We start from the raw sequence: 24,976 nt of genomic DNA, 5'->3' as shown, positions 1-24,976 counted from the left end.
CATTTTAAACCATTGGTTTGTCTTCTCATTTTCCATTGAGCTGCTGATTAATTCTTCAGACTGGTCAGTGAGGGAAAATTCCTTTCATGGTTTTTGCATTCCCTCATTAGAAGTCTTCTGAGACTAAAGCTACTTGTTCCTGTTTTTCCCCCTTATCCCGCTGATTTCTTTGTCACTGTCCTGTGAACATTAAGTTTCAACTAATTAAAAAGTACGATGTTTGCACATCAGAGGAAACATGACACATTGAACAAAGAACAGAAGAGTGGGAAGACAAAGACCAACAGATGGATAGAGATAAGGATCCATAAAAGCAGTTAATACCGTAAGGAATAGAGAAGAGGAGGAAGTGATATTCACTATTCTTAGTTGCTCTGTGACTGCTCCACAAATCCCAAATTCATTTTTAAATCTCAGTAGAATCCTGAAATCACTTAACCAACACTTGCCAATCTGTCGAATGCATCAATTCTTGCTGAGATTTCGCTTGAAGAGCCCGATCCACATTTGTGTTTCAATTTGGTCATAAAATATGGGCAACCACATCATCAGTGGAAAGAATATCTGGAGATCCAGCTCCTAATTTCCCATCCCAAAACCACTCAGGAACGTTATTCCACTGCAGAATCACCATGGGCAAGTTTCAATGAAGCCTCACTCAACATCTGTACACACAGGCAGAACTAATAGGGGCCTGGCTAGTTCACCAAATTTTAACCCTTGCACCATGGCCAATTGAAACTGCCATTTCTAAACAGTCTTGGCAATGGGTGGGTTTGAACCAGTCACTAGTGGCTAAACTCACCAGGAAATTAAGGAAAGAGGAACACCTGATGTTTATTTGAATGCCTAAAGCCCATAACTGAGTAAAATACAGCTTTTCAAAAAGAGCGAATTACAGAAAAAAAAGCAAAGAAACAGCAGATTCTGGAAACCAGAAATAAAAAACAGAAAATGCTAATAACACTCAGCTGTTTCTCTTTCCACAAATGCTGCCTGACCTGCTGAGCGTTCCCAACATATTCTGTTTGTATTTTAGATTTACAGCAACTGCAATTTGTTGATTTTATGGACTCAATGTTCATTTCAATGCATGCACCATACCAGGTTTGTCATTACACCCTCTGGAACAACTAGATAGCATGTTTTAATAGATCTAAGGGACTTGGCTTGCTTTGCACTTCCCAGTCCCAAGGAATCCAACAGAACAAAGAGAGTAACTTCAGCAATATTTAGCAAACAATTAGCTGACTGCACAGATGATGTAAGCTGCATGGATAACAGAGAGTGAGCAAAGCCAAAAGGTGATTTAAACTAACAGCAGCCTAAACCTTCAGAGCAGTCATTACAGGTCACAGCTGGCCAACAGCTGCAAGCCTGGAAATTCCATTGAGAAAACGTAGAAAGCGAAACCCTTCCACGTCGAGCAACGAAGGTCCATCAAGGAATACTGCCGAGCACTGCTTCCACTCAGCTTGGCAGTTCTTTGGTACATGGCAGTGGGGCGAGTCGGTCCTGGGGTTTTTGTGCTTCGTGATTTCGGAGGGCTTTTTCCAATTAGTGCCTTGAGAGCCAAGCAGATTTTTGCAGCTTAGCAGCAATGAGCTTCAAACAAGTTACTGTGAACAGCTGGCAACCTATACTAAAGGGGGTTCAGCATAAACTTCAATCCGCAGGTCCTGGCAAAATTTCTAATCTAAACAGGCTTTAACGTCAAGTTCACAAACTCACTGAAATGGGAGAGCAGAGTGCCACCTCGAAAGAGCATTTACAGTCTCTATTTTCCAAAGCCTACCTAGGTTCTTACCAAGGTGCAATCATGCATAATATCCCTGAACAGTAACAGCAAAAGCACACAGAAGCATCCAGTTACACTGGGATTCTGATAATCCGGCATCTGATGGTTCGGAAATTCTCATGGTCCCGTATCCGGCTCGCTCATTAGTCTGGAATGCAAGCCAGCAGCCTGGCGGGCAAGCAGTGTACACAAGCAGAGCTGGGTGTCCAGCTTGGAGCTGAAGCTGGGTGAGGATTCCAGAATACCAGGAGTCAGGAAGGCAGGGAGGTTTGTGGTTGCAACTAGGATATGGAGCTTCTGAAAATTCCCCACTCCTTTTAAACTCACTGGGTTCACTGAAAAATTTATTATACTACTGTGTAACATATATAAAAAAAAGTGGAATAATAGTGTTTGGGTGTTAATAGGAGTGACATCCAATAGCAGGGAAAATCTGCTGGTTTGGCACTCAAGTTCCAACAAGCTGGACTATTGGAATTTTACTCTACAGTGCCCCTTGAACACCAGGTGCCTAGTCAAACAAAAAGTTGATTGCATGTGATACAAGGAGACTTCAGGTCAAAGGATTAAAAACATGGTCAAATAGGTATGCTTTTAGGAGAGTCTCAAAGAAAGGGTTGGAGGAGATTGAACGGAATGATTTGCAAAACCATTTGAGGTGTTACTTAGCCAGGAATCAGCAGGGGTTAGCAAGCAGAGGGCTGAAAGGCGAATCGGACTTGGTGCTAGGTAAAAGCAAGAGTAGCAGAGTTTAGAGGACCTCAAGTTTAAGGAGAGTGGAACAAGGGAGGCCAGCAAGGAACACGTTGGAATTGTCAGCCTGAAGTAACAGCAGTGTGGATGAGGGTTTCAGTCACAAAATGAGGCAACAGCAGAGACGCATGATGCCGCGGTGATTACAGCTGGGTCTCAGTGATAGCATGGAATGGTAAACTTACAGAAATAATCGGGGAACAGAGCAGTAGCATTTTGCCATAACGCTATGGCAACAGTGCAACAAAGATGCTATTCCATGTCAGCGATCACTGGTGAGCCAGTGTAAAAATATTCGCCCATTCACCTCACATTTGCACAAGTCAAACGTGAAACTTGCAAAATAATCTGTTTCAAAACTCTATTTCCCCCACACCTGCCATTTAATTTGCAGTGACTAGCAGTAAATTTATCACAAGGGTAATGTCCATTACTAATACAAATGGGCAATCGTTCACGTCCGTAACCAAGCAACCCAGGACAGCAGATTTATTATGACATCATTCATTTAGCCGCACTGAATGACCATGGCTGCCATCATGTCCATTAATCACAAGGATTGGGAGTCACTGCAAATTCAGAAATGCAGACATCCACATCAGCAGCAAGGCAACTTGAAACAGATTTACAAGACAATGTCTGTTTAGCAACAGGCAACATAACATCCCAGCATCTGTCTATCCCATCTCTAACAAGTCCTCCCCATCCACCCTGGACCCACCTCTCCCCTCACAATCCACTCCATCCACCCTGGACCCACCTCTCCCCTCACAATCCACTCCATCCACCCTGGACCCACCTCTCCCCTCACAATCCACTCCATCGGTCAGCCAGTGACAAAATTGACGTCCCTATTTAAATAATATGCAACTTTGTTGGTAGCTATACAGTCATAACTCAAACCTTGCTGGAAGAAAAAGCACATTAATAGGGTCAATCATCAACCAAATCATCCTGGTTTTCCAAAGGCCGGGTCTGTGCCTAAAATGCCAACCATTCTACTGAAGTGGAAATGTGTGGGTGCCACCAACCTTTCAGAGCACACATACTCCTCTAGAAACACCTCCAACATTTGTCGATCTCCACTTTAACTGTGCGAAGTCAAATGCATGGACCATGTCAGGATGCACCCTCTTTTCACGTTATTTGGCAAGCCAGAAACCCACCACAGAATCCCTGACATTTCATTTGGACAACATATTTGCAAAGGAAACTAAGACAGCATACACTATTTGCAATGCCCTGGGGCCTTCACAATACATCACCCTTCCTGAGGAATTCATGGGGAAAAGAGGACAAGTATTTCACACATTTGGCTTAAGGAGCTAAACATTTCCTTTGGAAGACAAAAGAAAAATGGTTAATTTGGATAATGCAATGTCCCACAGCAAATGTCTACCATTGCCATACAAAAGCAAGCTGCTGCCCAGGGAGCACATTTGGCACAAAAAGTCCCCCGGGCAATCAAAATACCAGCTTCAGTTTCATACACAACAGTTTGTTGCAACAAAAGGTTTGATTGCTTGTTCAAACCAAGAAGTGTTCAAATATCCATGTGCACTGACACTGGAATTGTTTACTATGTACACTAGAAAAACCAAAGGACTTGACTATCTTGTGATATATTTCCTGTACAATACCTTTAACCAATCACCTCAAATTACTCCCAGAAGAGAAAATCAACAACATGTCACTGTGTGCAATGTGGAATTCCTTCTACAACCACAACTCAAGTTGGGAAGGCCAAAATCTACACTTTTTGCCCCTTTTGTCACATTTGTGCACCCACCACTGATCAAATCCCGCAGGCAAGTTTGAGATGATTGAGCACTGCAACCAAAGCGCTACCTGCTTATTTTTCTGGAAGGTCTTCAAACAAAGTATTGCCGGGATCTTTTTCTGAAAATTGCCAATGCTTCACCTATGTACCATATGAAATGTTTTTTACATTAAACTCAAGAGGGAGTGCAGCTTCCTTAAAAGGAAGTATGGAATGTGCTTGGACAAACAAGTTGAAGAGCAGACATCAGTACATTTAACCACATCTCCCTTACCTCGATGATCCTGTCATGAACTTGCAGTCCGTCAGGTCTGTTGGCGGGTCCGTTCTCCATAACCTTGGACACATAAATTACTTCACTTGAAGAATCGTCCTCACTGTTCTGTAAAGCAAGACAACAGTGAGTCAGCAGGGGGACATCGGGGACAGGACCTCTCTGGTGGAGCCAATTCATGCTTCATACTTGGGGTCAGAAAAGGGACAAAGAGGGAGGAGGCTGAAATTTTAGTGTTTACAAAATCAAACAGCAATATTAAAGTATGCTCCACAGGATTTAGTTGGGGTTCCTAATGCTGAAAAATACTGATATAGTTATTTTCGACAGAGATGTGGTTGGGATTGGTTTCATTCCTGCCCCAGAGCCAGAAGGCTGTGGGTTCAAGTCCTACTCCAAGGATTTTGAACACAATCTATTGAGACCCAAGTCTATGCTTTAAATCAGAGGACTGATAGAAAAGGCCCACAGCACTACTTGAAGTAGGGAGCTCTCCTCAGTTTCCCCAGTGTGGAAAGATGCAACAGCATTAGCGATTTCCCTGTTGCAATAGCTGTACAATGGCCGAATATGTCAACAAGATGGCTGACTTAAGTTTCATTTTCGGCTCTGGTTACACAGGTAGGCCCGTCTGAGAGATTTATTGGGAATCACGTGGTGGTTTCCAGTAAATTGCGTATTGGTGGTCTTGCTGTATATAGAGTTGTTGTTCACGCAGGAGGAATAAGGGAGACCCTGAACAGCATAATCACAAGTCTTTTCAAGGGATGTTTCAGAACTTCTCCATGGGCTGAATCGCGACCAGTGGCTGGTGACCTTAATACCCCTTCATGTCTCGAAGTGTTGGAGCTCTCGAGCAGCCAAAGACTGAGTGGTTAAGAATACACAAGCAGTGCCGCTAATTGCTGATAACCATTAGGAGACAAGAAATTCTGCAGATGCTGGAATCCAGAGCAATAAACAAAAAGTGCTGGAGGAACTCAGGTCAGGCAGCATCCATGGAGGGAAATAAACAGTTGATGTTTCGGGCCGAGACCCTTCATCAGAACAGGAAAGGAAGAGGGCAGCAGCCAGAATAAGAAGGTGGGGGAAGGGGAGGAGCACACGCAGGCAGGGGATTGGCGAGTTCAGGTAAGAGTGGGAAGGTAAGTGGATGGGGGAGGGGGCAAGATGCAATAAGCTGAGGTGATAGAAGAGGCAAAGGGCTGAAGGAGGAGGAATCCGGTAGGAGAGGGCAGTGGACCATGGAATAAAGGATGGGGGAGGGGAGGAGAGGAGATGGGCAGGTCATCAAGGCAGGGGAAGGGAGCCACAGAAATAAGGGAAGATAAAAGGAGTGGGGTGGGGTTACCGGAAGTGTGAGAACGCCACGTTGAGGCCATCAGGTTGGAGACTCCCAGGGCGAAATATGAGGTGTTGTTCCTCCAACCTAAGCCTGGCTTCAACGTGGCAGTAGAGGAGGCCACGGATGGACACGTCAGTATGAGAGTAGGATGTGGAATTGAAGTGGGCGGCCACCGGGAGGTCCTGGCTGTTGCGGCGGACAGAGCAAAGGTGCTCAACGAAGCAGTCACCCTAATCTGCGTCGGGTCTCACCGATGTAGAGGAGGCCGCACCGGGAGCGCCAGATGCAATAAATGACACCCTCGGATTCACAGGTGAAGCGCTGCCTCACCTGGAAGGTCTGTCTGGGACCCTGGATGGTGATGAGGGAGGTGTAGGGACAGGTGTAGCACTTGGTGTGGTTGCAGGCATAAGTGCCGGGGGGTTATCAGTGGGGAGGGATAGGTGGACAAGGGAGTCGCAGAGAGAGCAGTCCCTGCGGAAAGCAGAGAGGTGGGTGAGGGGAAGATGTGCCTGGTGGTAGGATCCCGTTGGAGGTGGCAGAAGTTGTGGAGAATGATGTGTTGGATGCAGAGGCTCGTGGGGTCCTGACAAGTAATAAGGTGGGACCTCTTCCCACCCTGTCACTTGTAAGGACACCATCCCCTTCTCCCAGTTCCTCTGCTGTATCTGTTCCCAAGATGAGGCTTTCCATTCTAGGACATCCTCCTTTTTCAGTAACCAGGGTTTCCCTTCCATCACCACCCCTTCTTTTTCTCCCCCCCCCCACTTCTTTGTCTTCCCTTATTCCTGTGGCTCCCTTCTCCCACCTTGATGACCTGTCCATCTCCTCCCCTCCCCTATCCTTTATTCCATGGTCCACTGCCCCCTCCCACCGGATTCCTCCTCCTTCAGCCCTTTGCCTCTTCTACCTATCTTCCCCCCTCCCCCACCCACCTACCTACCTATCCCCTCTCACCTGGACTCGCCTATCCCCTGCCAGCCTGCGCTCCTCCCCCCACCTTCTTATTCTGGCTTCTGCCCTCTTCCTTTCCAGTCCTGATGAAGGGTCTCGGCCTGAAACGTCGACTGATTATTTCCCTCCATGGATGCTGCCTGACCTGCTGAGTTCCTCCAGCATTTTTTGTGCATCGCTGATGTATTACTGTGAATTGCATGCAACCTTGAGCTGGATTTATTAGTGGAGAATCAAATAAAGGAGTCTGTTTTTTTGTTCTTTTAGTGAGTTAGACTAGGTTTGTAGCTGTAGTTACAGAAGGTAAATTAGATCTGCAGCTGAGAATTAACCAAAATTACTTGAGTTACAAATTTCTTTGTTCTTTTGGTTATTAGCGGAATAAAGTTAACTTCACAAATAGTTTGACTAACTGAGTGTTTCATTGCCGACTCGGTCGCTGAAGAGGAATGAAAAGAAACCTGAGCTCTGTTTTGAGACAAATTGGTGTAGGTGGCAGGAATCCACTGTGAGCGATGGTTTCAGGGAAGGAGAGGCGAGAATAGACCGGAGGAGTTTTATATTCCTGGGTGGGCAGGTAACTCTGAAGGGTTTAGTACTCTGGCCAACTTAACAGCAACAAAACGTGCACCAAAGACCTGGGGACCTCGGTTGTTGCAGCAAGAGCCACCAGAGAAAATAGCTCATTGGATGGCACAGATGTTACTGGAAGCAGGCTTTCCGTTTAAAGGGGGACCACAGGAGCTGCACTTTGGATGTGCTCAAGGACAGGGAGCAACAAATAAATGCCTTAGAAAAAGAAGTTTCCAGATTGAAAGATGAATAAGAGGAGAAGGGGAAACAATCCAACTTAGCACATGAAACTGTGCACACAGCCCAAGAACGGGCCGAGAAAGCTGAACAGTTGGGAGCCACATTGACCTGCCAACAAATAGTGACTAGACAAAAAGAAATGGCAAAAAAAAATTGGTTGTGCCCCGGACCCAATAAAGGTTCAGGGCTATGATGGGAAAAGGCTGGGATCCAAACACATGGGATGGGGATATCTGGTCTCACCCTGATGATAGACAAGTGGATCAACCCATTGATCGGCTGCATGAGAAAAGGGGGGGGTGAAGAGAGATAACAAACACCTTTACCAGACCCATCCTCTTAAAAGTGTAGATAAATGCAAGGACAAATGGGGCAACGCAAATGGGGAACAGGATGAGGATGACCAGCAGGCACCCCAAAGGCATGTTCAGCGGTGGCAGATCATCATTCGGGACGGCAGTGGAACACAGTTGAGGGATTTGCGAGATAGGTTTTGCCAGCAGTGAGGGGAGTCACTCGCCGCCTGGCTGACCCCAATCTGGGATGCAGGTGGGGATGAGGTTGAACTGTCAGCACCGAGGTGGCCACGCTGGGGTCCCTCAGTCCACATCACTGGATCAATGCAGCCATACGGGGCGGGTCAGCAAACAGGTTCCTTGTTTGGACAGGTGGTGTACGCCATTCAACAGCATTACCCCAGCCCAACAGACCGGCACACAAGTCCATAGAGTGGAACGCACCCAACAAGGTGTGCAGCGGCTGCGGGAAATGGCCATTCAAGGAACCGTATATGGGGACGAGCAGACAGGCCCAGATGAAGCCCCTTTTACCCAGGGACTCCAAGCAGGCTAGTACAATTGGCTGCTGGTTCATTGTTGGCACTAGGAGGGGTGGTGTTGGCACTAACTAGCTCTCTGCTTGGAAAAATCAATAGGGAGGTGGCATCTACCATGGGAACCTTGGAAAACGCAACAGAGGGGAAGAGTAAGATGCGACCTGTTGGGGAAGCACCCCAACATAAGCAAGGGGGCAGTGACTGGGGAAAGGCTGTTCAGGGAGATCAGTGTGGAACCAAACCACCCCCAGGGCCGACCCGCAAAGAAATGGTTCTGGCCCTGAAGAAGGCAGGGGTGCCAAAAGAGAAGGTAGATGGCACTACTACGCGCAATGCATGCCACGTGGAAGGAAAAGTGTGAGCAGACGGATACAAAGGTAACCCCTTCTGCTCCCCCCCACCAATGCATCATTATACCCCTCCCTGGAGAAGCTGGGACAGATGATTCAGAGACAGGAGCAGGGAACCGCTATGACCGAGTCAAAGAGCGAATGGAAGGCCAGTTGGTCTGCCCCATAGTGGGACAGCCAGGGTTCCCTGTTTGTGTACAGATTTCCCAAGCCCCGATGGGGGATCCGAGGCCATATGCCCCAGTTACTATTTTTGGGGGAAGGGAAACTAACAGCAACTGATGGCAAGATTGGACACTGGTGCTGAGCACCCCCTGATACCAGGGGACCCAGAGGCCCACAAGGGAAATTGAAAATGGGTAGAGGGACTCGGAGGAAAACCAATACCAGTGACAGAGGCACAGGTGATGTTACCAGTGGATAATGGCCCCAGTATGCGAGCCTAGGTATTGATGTACCAGTTGCCGGAAACGATTTTGGGAACGAATGTGCTCAGGAGTATGAGCGCTCAAACCAACGTAGGCAAAATCACGTTCAGGATTCAGAAGATCAGTGCCTTCACCATGGGGAAGGCCAAATGGGAGCCTTTGCAATATACCCCCACCTAATCAGGTGGCTTTTCAAAAACAGTTCAGGATCCCATGGGGACACAAAGAAATTACGGAGACCCCTCAGGGAATTGGAACAACACGGGGTGGTACAACCAGCCACATCACAGCACAACAGCCCTGTGTGGCCAGTGAGGAAATCAGATGGGAGCTGGTGCATGGCGGTTGACTATTGACAGTTAAACAAGCGTGCACCGCCCCTAGCCTCATCAGTGCCAGATATCGTTACCCTGGTGGAAAGCACATCAGAATGGCAAAAACGAGTGGTATGCAGTGATTAACCTGTCTAATGTCTTTTCCTCAATCCCTTTCGGATGCGAGTTTGCAGAATCAGTTTGCCTTCACTTGGGAGGGGAGGCAGTACACATTTACCAGACTTCCCCAAGCGTATGTTCACAGCCCAACCTTGCGTCATCCTTTGGTGGCCCAGAACCTGGAGCAATGCCCTCACATTACGTCGATGATACTTTACTAAGGGGACCCACGGAAGGAGAGGTGGTCGAGGCCCTCTATAGGTTACAGGAACACATGGCACGGCATGGATGTGCCGTCAACCTTCAGAAGTTGCAGGGGCCCAGTAAGACAGTTGAGTTTTTGGGCATTAAGCTGGAGCTCAGGTCAGAGAACCATCCCAGATAAAGCCAAGAATAAGACATTCGACACAACCATCCCCACCAGTAAGACAGAAGTCCAGAAGTTTGTTGGCCTGCTGGGAATTTCAGAGGCAGCACGTACCCCATCTGACAATCCTGCTTTGGCCTCTGCATGCGATCGCCAGGAAGAGAGCTGAATCTGAATGGCGGCCTGAACCACAAAAGGCCTTCCAGGAGGCAAAGCAGGCAGTGGTCCAGGCCCCGCCACTCGCACCACAAAGGCCTGACGTGCCATTTGAATTACAAGTCTTGATCCGGGAAGATGTGACTGTTCGGAGTTTGTAGCAGAAACAGGCATCATCAAAGTGCCATTAGGATTCTGGTCCAGAAAATTGCTAGACCAGGCAACCTGGTACACACCACTTGAGAAACAGCTGCTGGCCTGTTATTGGGCCTTGGTAGAAACTGAGAGTCAGACAGATGACGGTAATAACGTGTCCAGATTTACCTATCATGACGTGGGTAAAGTCCAATGACACCAGGAACCGGGTTGGATGGGCACAGACCTCCTCAATTGTAAAAATGGAAATGGTATGTGTCAGAGAGAGCACAGAAAGGGCCAGATGGGACAAGTAAGTTACATGAGTTGCCAGAGGGTTGAGAAGGAAAATCCTCCACACGAATTGCCCAAATCACCAGTGATGTGGGGATCCCGTTTGGTGACTTAACAATAGAAGAGAAAGAGTATGCGTGGTTTACAGATGGGGCAGCCGAGTGGAAGAACGGTGTGCAGGGGTAGAAGGCAGCCGCCCTCAACGGACAATTTCTCACCAAATTGGCAACCGGAGGATCTAGCCAGCTGGCAGAGTTGGTAGCCATAACCTTACCCTTGAAGGGAACAGCGAATAACATCCACATCTACACCGACTCGTGGGCCTGAGCGAATGGTTTGGCGGTATGGATGGCTGAATGGCAGAGTCAGGACTGGAAGATGATGGGTAAGCCCGTGTGGGGAGCCCAGTTTTGGCAAGAGCTATGGACTGCCGCCTGGACAGGAAAGATCACAGTATTCCATGTAGATGCCCATCAATAGGGGGATGACCCCATGGTAGTGTACAGCAACGAAGTGGATCGCCTAGCGCAGATCAGTAAGACGACAATAGTAGAAGAGGATCTATCCCCATTAGTCAAGTGGACTCACGAAGTGTCTGGACACTTGGGAGTGGCTGGAACGGTAGAATGGGCAAAAAGACTAGGAGTAGCTAATACGCTACGATGCGGTGAAGGCGGAGGTGGTAAAATGTGAAGCCTGTCACCAAATAAAACCCACAGCAGTGACCCTCCAGACGATGGAATATATCAAACGAGGGGAGGGGCCCCACAGATAGGGCAAGTTAATTATGTAGGTCCCTTGCCTCCTCACAAGAATCTTACATACCTACTCACTGTAGTGGATACCGAATCAGGAGCATTGATGGCAATCCCATCCGCTCGAGCAGACCAGAGGAGCACTATGAAAGGACTACAAAGCCTGGTCCAGGCACACAGGAGTACCTGTGGAAGTACAATCGGATAACAGAAGCCACTTCACTGGGCAGCAAGTTCTAGAATGGGCAGTACAAAATGGTATGAGCTGGGTACTTCACATTCCCCATTATCCTCAAGATTCTGGTTGATTGAAAGGATGAATGGTCTCCTAAAGCAGCAGATTCGTGTGCTGACCCCCACAAATACATTACAAGGATGGCATTCTGTACTATCCTTGGCACTGTATAATCTCAACAACAGACCTGGACCCCCAGGCTCCCCTACGAGTCAGGTGATTCGATCAGACCCCTTTATCACACATGAATCAGAAGCAAGCTCCTTTGGCTGGTCGAAAAGTCTGGGTGAATTGGCCTCACCAAGCCCCACAGCAGGGTGCAGTTGTAGCAAACGGCAACAGTGATACCTTATGGGTCACGTTATGGGGAGGGGGCCGAGAAACCCAGTTGTGCAGATCGTGGTGCATTGACTAAAAGAGAATAAATCGATAATGACAGAAACTGCTCTTTCGTCATGACAGGACAAAAGCAAGTGAGGACAAACTTCAGCTGGTGAAAGCCAGAAAAGAAAGTTGTGAGGAGAGCTGCGATTTCTACGCTGGTTTGCTTAGCCTGCATGATCTGCATTGTCAGATCTTGGTTGGACTGACTTTTATAAACATATACTCAAAAATCCTGCCCAAGAAAAAAAATGTGATTTTAATTAAGATGCAGCTTTCAGCTATAATTAGCTTGATAGTTCTGGTGCACTCTGACATAATGTTGTGGCAACATAGAGATTTGCACATGAACACCTATTTGTATCTGTCACTTGCCTATGCTAAAAGTGCTAACCTAACTCACTGTTGGGTGTGCTCACACATTCATATACACTCCACAGGGGACATTCCACTGCATATTGTCCCTCTCAATAGAGCTAAGCTTTTGTCTTGGTTAGCCTTTGATAATAGTACCCACTCATCAATGCCAATAAACCCATCCTCTGGCAACATTACTCTGGCATAGAACTATTGGCACTTACAGGGATGGTATGACCCTTCCCCTACTCCACCATCCCTGCCCTTGACCAACATTAAGTATCGGCCGACCAACAGGGTCCTCTTGTTTTCAGAAATTTAAAGATTCTGGACTTTGGCTTGAGAACAGCTCTTGTGATGTTAGTATTCTTAATGATCACAACCATTATTTTGTACCACCTGCTCTGAATGGTACCTATTTTACCCGTGGCCATTGAGCCTACCCCTGGTTGCCAAAAGGGTGGCAAGACTCTTGTTACTTAGGTTTTGTGATACGATATATATATACACCATTGCAATACTCTCACAGGTTCTAGAGCGCGATAGGAGAGGAATCAGTGGAGTGGAGGAACTCTTTGCAATTGCAATCCCTATGTACGGTACAGGGAAGGTGATGACGGAGTTGCAGAGTTTGGCCAGGTTGCTGGAAGGGGTAGCAAATGCCAGTGCTGAAGCTTTGAGTGAAATTAATGCTGAAACGGTAGCTTTGAGGACTGTAGCATTGCAAAACTGAATGGCTTGAGATTTTATCCTGGCAGAAAAGGAGGAACGTGCACTTGTGGGAACTGACAGTTGTACCTATATTCCTGACAAATCAGAAAACATTACGAACTTGGCAACTCGTATCAGAAAGTTAGCAATGGATGTCCATCAGCCAGGAGCTAGGTCTCTGTGGTATTGCTCAACCTCTTGGATGGGTTCAATTGGGACTTCTGTCACACGGGGGATAATTTCCTTTATGCTTATTATAGTTGCAATTTTCTTGTGTTTTCAGCTGTCCAGATGCTGCTGTATGGAAATGGGTCGCGCAAAGGTGGCAACACGTAGTCCGCGACCTTTGTGGTAAAGCTGTAAGCAGCAGTGAAATCAAGGGGTAGATTGTGGTAAGATGAAACAGGATCAGTGATTTCCCTGTTGCAACAGCTGTATAATGGCCGAATATGTCAACAAGATAGCTGATTTAAGTTTCATTTTAGGCCTGTCTGAGAGATTTATTGGAAATCATGTGGTGGTTTCCAATAAATTGCGTATTGGTGGTCTTGCCCTGTATGGAGTTGTTATTCACTTATAGAGGAGATAAGGGAGACCCTGAACAGTATAATAAGTCTTTTCAAGGGATGTTTCAGAACTTCTCCATGGGCTGGATTGGGACCAGTGGCTGGTGACCTTGATACCCCTTCATGTCTCGAAGTGTTGGAGCTCCCTGGCGGCCAAAGACTGAGTGGTTAAGAATACACAAGCAGCACTGTTAATGGTTAATTGCTTATAAGTAATACTGTGAATTGCATGCAACCTTGAGCTTGATTTATCAGCGCAGAAACAAATAAAGTCTGATTTTTGTTCTTTTAGTTGTTAGATTAGATTTTTAGCTGTAGTTACAAAAGGTAAATTAGATCTGCATTTTAGTATTAACCAAAATTACTTGAGTTACTAATTTCTTTGTTCTTTTGGTTAATAGCTGAATAAAGATACTTAACCTATTTGCGTAATTGAGTCTTTCATTGCCGATTCGATTGCTTGAGAGGTTTCTTTTGAGCTGTTTTGAGACACCCAGTCAACATTTATTCCTTAACCATTATTTGAACAGATTGGGTTGCATCTCACAAAGAACAATGTGCCTTTTGTTATCCATAAATTGACTGCTGGGTCTCTTGCATCTCAACAGTACTCCACTGGTGGATACAGTGATGAAACATTGAGGTGAAACATCGGGATCTCTCTTTGGATAACAAAACACAAGTTACTAACTTCAATAAAACAGCATTGAATGTACACCTTCCATTTTTTTTTCAGAATTTGTTGAGGCTTTGGAAAACTTCAGCAAACTTTACGCTGGTGGAGCTGGCTTCGGCCTCGTGGCATTAATTGCAATTCAGTCAATGAGGAGAATGGTGCAAGTAATTATTTTTAATCTCAGTTCCTCGATGGCTCTTCCAGTCGCCCTCAAACTGGAATGCTGATCCAGAAACACTGGCACTCCCTGTGATGGATCGGAATGCAAAATAGTTGTTTAAAATAGCCCATTGATGGCAACTAAAAATAGGACGGCAGACAGCAAAGTGCATCCATTACTCAAAGAGACCAGGTGCTGCACTTGCATCTCCAACAATCCCTCTGCTCTCAGCAGAAGAATTCACCAGGTCCCACTCTTCAAGCCAATCATTCATCCAATCATGTTGATTCCACAACAAAAAAAAGTTGAACTACAAGGTTAAAAAAAATTAAAAGCTAGACAAATCACCTCACAGATGCTATAAATTAATCACTGTTGATGCATCTGGCCCTCTCATTGGATCCCCATGCCTCTGTTTTTCCTTCAACTAAAATTCATTTGGCTCTGAAGCCAATACGCAGTTCAATCCAGATGATAAAGATGGAGAAGAATTCTTTAGAGATGAGGTCATTGTTTGAGAAGATTTGCACATTTCCAAACTGGTATAATGTTTAAAAAAAACATACTCATTTTATTCTTTCCCCTGCAGGACAGGCAAGACTACCGATCTCAGACCTTCAATCCCACGGCCTAATCAGCACCAACAAAATTTGATGAAAGGTCATCAGCCTGAAATGTTAATTGTTTCTCTCTCCACAGATGCCACCTGGCCACCAAGGATTTCCAGCATTTTCTGCTTTTATTTCAGATTTCCAGTATCTGCAGCTTTTTGCTTTCTAATTAGATCTGTACTGTCCATCATCCATAAAAGGCCAATGCCCCGGAACTTAACAGATATTTGTTAATTTACATCCATGCCCACATGTCCAGTGATTATGACCTGTAACGAGGTTTGACAGCATCATCTGTGGCTCCATTGAGCTCCTTGCACACGAATTCATCCTATACTAAACACCAGAACTCTAAAGATGTCAGATAATACTTCAGTGCAACTGAAGTACTGTAAAACAGTTGGAATACAGCCAACATCATACAAATGGATTAAATTAGCAATACTATCAATATGACTGCATCGGTAAGAAATTTAAATTACTTTCACCCCTGATCCAATGGTTTTAATTTGAGAGCCAGTACAGTGGTAAATTTTCATCCTTCAGCTAATGCCGCGAAAGCAGATTATCTGGTCATGATCACACAGGTGTTTGGATGCTGTATTTCCTACAGTACAATCATGGCTAGACTTCAGTTAATTGGTTGTGAACCGCACTGGGATGTCCAGAAAGGGATGGGCAAGTTGCTATTTAAAGCAAGTCTCTTTTTCCAATGGACACCACATTTGCAGTGTGCAGTGTCACTCAGGGCAGGTATTGTCCACTTCTTTCCTCCTCTCTACCTCTGGACACTGGAAATGACACAGAGGAAGTGTTCCTGCCTTCAGCTATCGTCGCACCCAAATCTCACCAAGCATACCCTGCAGGGACTGTTTCCATCCCAATGTATCAGCTGCTCCTGATCCTCACCTGGATTGACCACAATGTCTGCACGGAACCACGAGCAATGACATGGGGAGCATGTGGAAATTTCCTTGGGGGTTCCATGGATTCCCGACAGAGCAGAGACTGATCAAACCTCATGGAAAGTCAAGCTCAATATATTTTACTGGAAAAATTCCTGGAACACCACTGATTTAGCCATTCAATGCTACTTCACAACCCAGTTTGATTTGAGCTGCAGTCATAAGAACAGAAGTCATTCGGTCTCTCGTGCCTGCTCTGACATTGAATTAAATCACAGGCAGCACAGTGGCGCAGCTGGTAATTGCAGCCTCACAGTTCCAGCGACAGTGGTTCAATCCTGATCTCTGGGGACGCCTGCGTAACTTGCTGTTCTGTGACCGGGCGGGTTCCCTCCTGTATCCCCCAAGAGGTGCGGCGTCCAGGCGGTTACCTGGCCACTACAACTTGCTCCTACTGTAGGTGGGTGGTGCAATCTGGGGGCAGTTGATGGGAACGTAGGGGGAAACGAAGTTACATAGAAATTTAGTGGAGAATGGGATTGCTCTGTGAGCCGGCACAGGTTAGATGAGCTGAAATGGCCTCCTTCCACAATCAGAGAAATAAGCTGATGCATTAAGATATAACCTCTGACTGTTTATTAGGCACAAAAGGAATAAACTTGGCAGAAGATTGGTAAAGAAGATCGGTAATGAAAGGGCCCCTGATAATGCCCTCTATGTGTATGCCTGAGACACATTCTGGAAGCCTTGCTATGTTTCCCCTCAATGATCACAGTACCTCAGTCCAATGCCTCTCAGTATAAGATGCTGCGATGTTAGCCAGACCATCAGCTCTTCAGGAAATTCTCTGCACTGGGCTTCAGTGTATTGGATTGTACTGGAGGGGCCACACACACTGGAGATGGGTGACTACCACCTCCCCCTCCTCCAACCCCTCATTCTCCCTCATCATTGTGGAAGACCATCCTGGCTTAGCCTGCGGTAGACATGGACAGAGGTCCTTTAACATCTGATCACCTTCCCAGCAGTCAGCACAGTAAGCAGCAGCAGTTGCGAGCTCCTGACGAGAACAGCACAGATCCCGTTTCCAGGCATGACTCAAGTGTGCAAAGCATTACGCCACTGCTTTGGATGCATTTTTGTCCAATTTCACACACTTCAGAAAGGTGTTAATGCTTTAGGCAGCACACATTTAACACACCAAGAGGGTTAACTCCAAGGTCTTGACACATGTTCTTTGGGCAGCTTCAAAAAGAGACACAGACCTTTGCCACCTCACAAAGGATAACTTTCTTTGCATATATAAACCAATTAGCATAAACTACATTCTCTCATCATCCGTGGTGTAACTGATCACCTTTGACGAGCTACCTTATTCAATCACACAGGGACAATGGTTTCCAACGCTATTCCATCAAGTTATTTCAGAATTATTTCAGTGTAGGAGGAAAACTCAGGTCAAAACCCAACTTCAAGCTGGACTACACCCCTTACAAAAAAGTCTACTTATAAAGTCCAGATCAATTATTTATTACCTCCTCAAATCCTGAGTCAGTGAACCATCGAACTCTGTCTCCTTGGGCTGGTTTAGATGCAGAACTTGACTAATGCAGTAAAATCAAAATGGCATTTTCTTTAAAAAACAAACATTTTCTCCATGACTCTGCTCAGATCTTAACTAACAAGTCTGTGTATGTGTGAGAAATGACAGAAAGATTCAGTGTTCACGGTTACTTGTGCTTGCATATTGCCTTTGGGGTGGTGCATCACTGGGTTTTGAAACGAGATCTGCTCAGGATATTTATAAAGTACACACCATGGGAAGGATGGGGTTGAGCTGGGGGGGGGGGGGGTGGGGGGGGGAGGTTGGAGGTGGGGGGCAGAGTAGAATGAAATGCCAAACACAGGCAGATGGGACAAGGTCAGAACAACATCTTGGTTGACATGGAGGAGTTAGGCCAAAGGCCCATCTCCGTGCTGTATAGCTCTACTTTCCAGTCACCAGGATGTTGCCCAGATTGGAGGACTTTCGTTATGGGGCAGTGATTTGTGAAGCTGGGCTTGTTTTCCCTGGAGCGAAGGAGGCTGAGGGATAACCTGGTAGATTGAGGCATGGATCTGGTAGATGGTCAAATTCTTTATCCCATGGTAGGGATATCAAAATCAAGAGGGCATAGGTTTAACAAGTTTTAAAGGGGATCTGATAAGTAATTTTGTTTTAAAAACCAGAGTGGTTGATATTTGGAACCTACCAGGAGGTAGTGGAATCAAATACAATTACCATGTTTAAGAGGCATTTAGACAGACACTTAAATAGGAAAGGCATTACAGGATACAGTGCAGGTAAATAAGATTAGTATAGATGGGCAAAAAGGTCGGCGCAGCCATGGTGGGTTGAGGGGCCTGTTTCAGTGCTCTACAACTCCATACGAGCGTAAAATCAAATAAGTGACTATTACTTAAGACCATCCTTATTGAAAGACAAACTATGACCTAAAGAACCTGGATCTCATCCAGTCTGAGTCAGCCCTGGATTCCACATACATTACAAAGTTATTTTCTCATGTACCCCAGTTCAAATTGGAGCTTGTGCACTGCTTCCACTTTACAATACTGTCCTGCCAGAGCTCAATCTGTGCATGACCCAGTCCATTCAGTAACCGCAAACAAGTCTCAAACACACCGAATTGCACCGTTTCATCCTCCTGCTCTGTACCCAACAGTCCCGGAAGGCCTCAGGAGAGCCAGTGAACACTGCCTGTTCCCTCTCCAGCAACACACAGAGACTGACGCAACCTCAGAAGAGGGACAGGCAGTCTGCTTGGGCAGCTGCCTGACCTGTGAATGGCCACCTTGACCCAGGGACAGATCAATGAGGTGGTCTCCCCTCTACCCCACATTGGCTGCCCAAAAATCAGGAGAGTCAGAGTTATACAGCACAGAACCAGGCCCTTTGGCCCAACTCATCCATGCCATAGAACAATACAGCACAATACAGGCCCTTCGGCCCACCATGTTGTGCCGACCTTCAAACCACACCTAAGACTCTCTAACCCCTTCCTCCCACATATCCCTCTATCTTAAATTCCTCCATATGCTTATCCAGCAATCTCTTGAACTTGCTCAACATATCAGCCTCCACCACCACCACCCCGGCAGTGCATTCCATGCACCAACCACTCTCTGGGTGAAAAACCTCCCTCTGACATCTCCCTTAAACTTCCCACCCATTACCTTAAAGCCATGCCCTCTTGTATTGAGCGTTGGTGCCCCGGGAAAGGTGCTGGCTGTCTACTCTATCTATTCCTCTTAATATTTTGTATACCTCTATCATGTCTCCCCTCATCCTCCTTCTTTCCAATGAGTAAAGCCCTAGCTCCTTTAGTCTCTCCTCATAATCCATACTCTCTAATCCAGGCAGCATCCTGGTAAATCTCCTCTGCACCCTTTCCAACACCTCAACATCCTTCCTATAATGAGGCAACCAGAACTGGACACTGTACTCCAAGTGTGGTCTAACCAGAGTTTTGCAAAGCTGCATCATTACTTTGTAGCTCTTAAACTCGACTTACGAAAGTCGATTTATAAGTCCCACAATTTAAGAAAGCTTATGGGATGTTAGCTTTCATAACTACCCTATCCACCTGTGTGGCAACTTTCAGTGATCTGTGGATATGAACCCCTAAATCCCTCTGCTCCTCTACACTGCCCAGAATCCTGCCATTTACCTTGTACTCTGCCTTGGAGTTTGTCCTTCCAAAGTGTACCACCTCACATTTCTCTGGATTGAAATCCATCTGCCACTTCTCAGCCCAGCTCTGCATCCTATCAATATCCCTCTAAGCTTCGACAGCCCTCCACACTATCCACAACACCACCAATCTTTGTCTCATCTGCAAACTTGCTAACCCACCCTTCCACCCACTCATCTAAGTCATTAATAAATAGCACAAACAGTAGAGGTCCCAGAACCGATCTCTGCAGGACACCACTAGTCACACCCCTCCAATCCGAATGCACTCCCTCCACCACAACCCTCTGCTTTCTACAGGCAAGCCAATTCGGAATCCACACGGCCAGGCCTCCCTGGATCCCTTGGCCTCTGACCTTCTGAAGAAGCCTACCACGCGGAACCTCGTCAAATGCCTTACTAAACTCCATGTAGACCACATCTACTGCACTACCCTCAATCTTCCTGGTCACCTCCTCAAAGAACCCTATCAGGCTAGTGAAGCAAGATCTTCCCTTCACAAATCCATGCTGGCTGTCCCTAATCAGTCCATGATTCTCTAAATGCTCATAGATCCTATCTCTAAGAATCATTTCCAACAGCTTGCCCACCACAGACATAAGGCTCACTGGTCTGTAATTCCCTGGACTACCACTACTACCTTTTCTGAATAAGGGGACAACATTTGCCACCCTCCAATCCTCCGGTACCATCCCCGTGGACAACGAGGACTCAAAGATCCTAGCCAATGGTTCAGCAATCTCCTCCCTCGCCTCACAAAGCAGCCTGGGGAATATTCAGTCAGACCCCGGGGACTTATCTGTCCTAATATTTTCTAACAGCTCCAACACATCCTCTCTCTTGATAGCTACATACTCTAGAACATTACCCTTACCAACACTGTCCTCAGCGTCATCAAGAACCCTCTCCTTGGTGAATACTGAAGAGAAGTATTCATTGAGAACCTCACCCACTTCCACCCACCAGTACAGGTGTCTCTGCAGAATCCGAAGGCAGAGCGTCACTAACTAAGTTAGGACACATACCAGTGACTGACCACCCTCCCGAACTGGGAGACTCAGAACAATGTTTCCTCAAAGAAGAAATCCACCAGTTTCTTCTGTATCTTGGTGGCAAAGGCAGCATGCAGGACCAGTGACCAACCAGTAACACAGCATGGAGGTCACCAATTGGTTTACGGCCAGTGTCCAGCCCCTGTAGGAAAGCAGAGAACAGTCCTGTCCAGTGCCCTAGCTGGGTGGTCACTTTTGCCTCCATCTCCTATCGGTTTGCCTGCCAGGCTTTCTCAGGGGGATTCAGATCGACTCCCAAATCGGAGAGGTGTGTGGCGCTGCACACAAACGGTCTCATCTCCTCCAGCAAGGAGTCCATCCGCCACTGGTCTACCTAGAGTTACAAGCATTTCTTCCAATTGATCATCGACAGGCACGTTAGTATAGGGGCAGGCACGGTAGTGTTGCGGTTAGCATAACACTTGACAGTGCCAGCAACCCGGGTTCAATTCCCACCGCTGTCTGTAAGAAGTTTGTACGTTCTCCCTGTGTCTGTGTGGGTTTCCTCCGGGTGCTCCGGGTTCCTCTATCATTCCAAAGATGTACGGGTTAGGAAGTTGTGGGCATGCTACGTTGGTGCTGGAAGTGTGGCAACACTTGCGGGCTGGTCCCCGAACATGACGCAAAAGATGCATTTCACTGTGTGTTTTGATGTACATGTGACTAATCAAGATATCTCATCTTATACAGGGGACTTGGCTAAAAAGACCTGCTAGTCCTACACAGATCAATGGGGATCTGTGACCATGAGAAGCACATTGTCAGGGTAAGCAGAGAGGTCTACCTCCATGAAGCCTGCGGAATCAGACCCTCCAACCTCCCTTGCAGACTCAGAAATGGCTCCATGCAGATGGAATACAGCTGGCCAGACATGGGGCATCCCTGACAGTTTTTTTTCCAAAGCAAAGGGGCACCATCACAAGGGATGAGAAAGGGGGAGGAGACCTAGAATGGGGTCTCTTCACCCAGTCACCCACACGGACTAGACATTATGAAAGTCTAAGATATAAAGAAACTTTCTTCACCCAGACAGCCCCAGCTGACCTGAGCCAGGGATGGGGAGAGACTTTCACCGGTGTCAAACTTGAACAATCACAGCCCCTCTTTCCCACAGGCTCACAGCCCCACCTCACAATCTTCCAGCCTCTAACTCCTCCAGTCTCAGCCACACAGCTACCCACCTCACAGTACATGGAATATCCATCCTTATTTCAAAAGGAAGGTCCTCTCTCCCACCAGAAAAATGGATGGAAAACTGTAGCTCTCTCCCCACCTCCTCTCAGCTCCAGAGCTGCACACACTGACTGCAGCAGCCAGGTTGGATTCAGATGTTCCTAATTCACCAATCTTCCAAGCAGCCCAGTGCTGTCCCTGCCCTGGCAATGTGTGATGAGGCAATCTAGATGTAGCTTTACTCTGCATCTAAACCGGTTTAATCACAACTTTTTTTTTTGTCCCTTAGACCCAGGCCATTATTTTGTGTGTTTGATTATTTGTTTTTTTTTGTCCAAAATACTGTGTGCGTCAAACTCAACTGGTATCACTTCACCAACGGTACCTTGTTGTGATGAAAACTCTGAATCGGTTTTCTCATACTACTCTTACAGGCTTTGACCTACCCACCACTGAGGTGTGTGCATAAACCCATGCTCTGAGATGGGCAAGTCACAGCTCAAGCGATGCCTTTGCCTCAGGCCCCTCACAATGGACAGTCTCTCACCGACCCTGAACTCACAACACCTTCCCCTCTGGAACACCTCAGACAGGTCTACGTCTCCAAACAGCTCGTTGTTTTGCAGGTTTGCTTCTCAGCCCCTTGGCAGGAACCTCCTTCTGCCCAAGTAACCGCCATTGTGAAGCAATCCACACTTCCCACAGTGAAACAGATCCAAAACCAGTCCCTAGTGTCAAACAGCCAAAGAGTCAGCACTCAACAAATGCCCTCGGTATTCTCTTGATACCTTGATCCAATTTCTGCCTGGAATCACTGGTCTGTGTTCATTGTCATAATGATGAAAGAAAACTTGACCACTCTGTCACTATTGGAAATCCAATTGGTCATCTCCCCCATAACCTGTAGTCCCCAATCCACATGTGCCCAACCATGCGTTGCTCTGCCGTAACAGAAAATGGTTGCAACATTTCAGGTGCACATCCTGGCCTACAGTCGACTGAAGCACCAATGCTGATAGTTGCTGCCTCAATGTGGTGACCTCAACTACACTGTCCTTATTATTCTTCAGTTGTACAGTAGATACAGTTAAACATTCCTGTTTCCACAACCATTATCTAATTCTACCATGTGTACAGTACCTCTGTGGAAGTCTTCCAAACTACTGTGTCCAAGGGCATCAAGGACGACCATATTTCCTGGATGTTACATCCTGTAGGGACGCACCGCACAAAACAAGCCCTACCCTGCAACAAATGCAGCGTCCAGCCACAAGCAGGCATTGAGGTTGGTGACTCCCACGATTTCCACGACAAGGGTCTTCTGCCTTTTGTACCACACGACCTACCGGTTCCCATCAAGCCACCATTACCATCTCAGACCGCTCGTTCTCCCTGCTCGCACCTTGGAAATTTTTCCCCTCAGCAAATCTGTCTCACGTTTTTTTTGTTTTAAGTGCCAGCTCCAAATCGGTCACCTTCCTTAACACTCCCTTCAATGTTAAGTCAAGCGTATCAAATAATTTCACCCGAATTCTCACATCCACCAATCCACACATTAAGAGATCCCACAACGTCCAATATAAACACAGCTGGAAATTCCTCCTCTTTGCAGTGTTTTCAGTCTAACCATGTTTACACAACTGTTCTCTCTGGATGGCATCAGATTAATCTCCTCAGGGGTGTTGCTTTGTCCTCATACACAAACTCTTCTGAAGTTCATAGTGCTAGGAGACTCGATAATATCTCACATCTTTGGCCTCACCACCGGCAACAAAACTGCCTTCCTTTCCTCGCATATGACCTGTTCCTTGTACACCCTGGCACTTCAACAATATTGCCAGTCCTCAGGAACAATTCCACCTCTTCTGTACATGGGGTATAAGGCTGTAACAGTTTTCACAGCTCAAGCCCCCAAACATATGCTCCATGTCCATCACCTACCATCATTACCGCTCTATAAAGCACCATTTCCTTGCACTAGATCACTGTCTTGCTACTCCCTCAAGCAACAACATCCCAAACTCAATGACAATGGAGTGTCTGTAGCTCTTCCACGTGCTACTTGCAAAGCCAAGCTATAAACAGAGCATCCTTAACTGCAGCACTCCACTAACTGTGTGTGCTATAACACGTCTGGAAAGTCATATCAAATGGGTCAGTTCCAAAGAGGTACACATAGACGTATTATATATCCAGATAAAGTTGAAAAAACAATAGCAAGTGAAACTGTAAACAAAAAGAATTCAGAAATCGAAGGTGCAAAGAGACTTGGGAGTCCTAGTTCAGGATTCCCTTATGGTTAACTTCCAGGTTGAACCAGGGAGGCAAGTGCAATGTTCCTTTCGAGAGGACTGGAATATAAAAGCAAGGATGTACTGCCGAGGCAGACCACATGTGGAATGTTGAGAGCAATTTTGGGCCCAGTATCCAAGGAAAGATGTGCTGGCCCTGGAGAGGATCCAGACAAGGTTCACAAGAATGATCCTGGGAATGAAAGGCTTAACACATGAGCATTTGATGGCTCTGGGCCTGTACTCGATGGAGTTCAGAAGGATGAGGGAGGATCTCATTGAAACCTCCAGGATACTGAAAGGCCTGGATAGAGTGGACGTGGAGAAGAACTTCTTCAGCCAGATGGTGGTGAATTTGTGAAATTCATTGCCACAGAAGGCTGTGGAAGCCAAGTCATTGGGTGTATTTAAGGCAGAGATTGATAGGTTCTTGATTGGTAAGGTTTAAGGTGGGAAGGCAGGAGAATGAGGTTGAAAAAAATCAGCCATAATTTAATGGCAGAGCAGATTCGATGGGCTGAATGGCCTAACTGTGCTCCTATATCTTATAGTCCATAAACCAAATTCAGTCCCTTCACAGGAAGAAGACTATAATCAATTAAATTCACCTCAAGTGATAGCTAGATGCTGAGTAGT

The 24,976-nt window shown here is 46.5% G+C and overlaps 1 protein-coding gene across 3 annotated transcripts in view; it reads right to left on the bottom strand.

Annotated features, from left to right (window-relative positions):
• LOC127578407 (PDZ domain-containing RING finger protein 4-like) overlaps positions 1-24,976 on the bottom strand; it is a 456,056-nt gene that overhangs the window by 383,572 nt on the left and 47,508 nt on the right. For 2 of the 3 annotated variants that reach the window (XM_052030403.1, XM_052030404.1), the window contains exon 3: positions 4,606-4,713. The exons of the other annotated variant lie outside the window; for it this stretch is intronic. In XM_052030403.1, the coding sequence (XP_051886363.1) occupies positions 4,606-4,713 (108 nt within the window). The remainder of the gene's footprint in view (positions 1-4,605; positions 4,714-24,976) is intronic. 3 annotated transcript variants of the gene reach the window in all.

This window comes from Pristis pectinata, chromosome 15 (genome assembly GCF_009764475.1).
Source record: "Pristis pectinata isolate sPriPec2 chromosome 15, sPriPec2.1.pri, whole genome shotgun sequence".
Taxonomy (NCBI): Eukaryota; Metazoa; Chordata; class Chondrichthyes; order Rhinopristiformes; family Pristidae; genus Pristis; species Pristis pectinata.
This window is presented reverse-complemented; position numbering and strand designations above follow the sequence as displayed.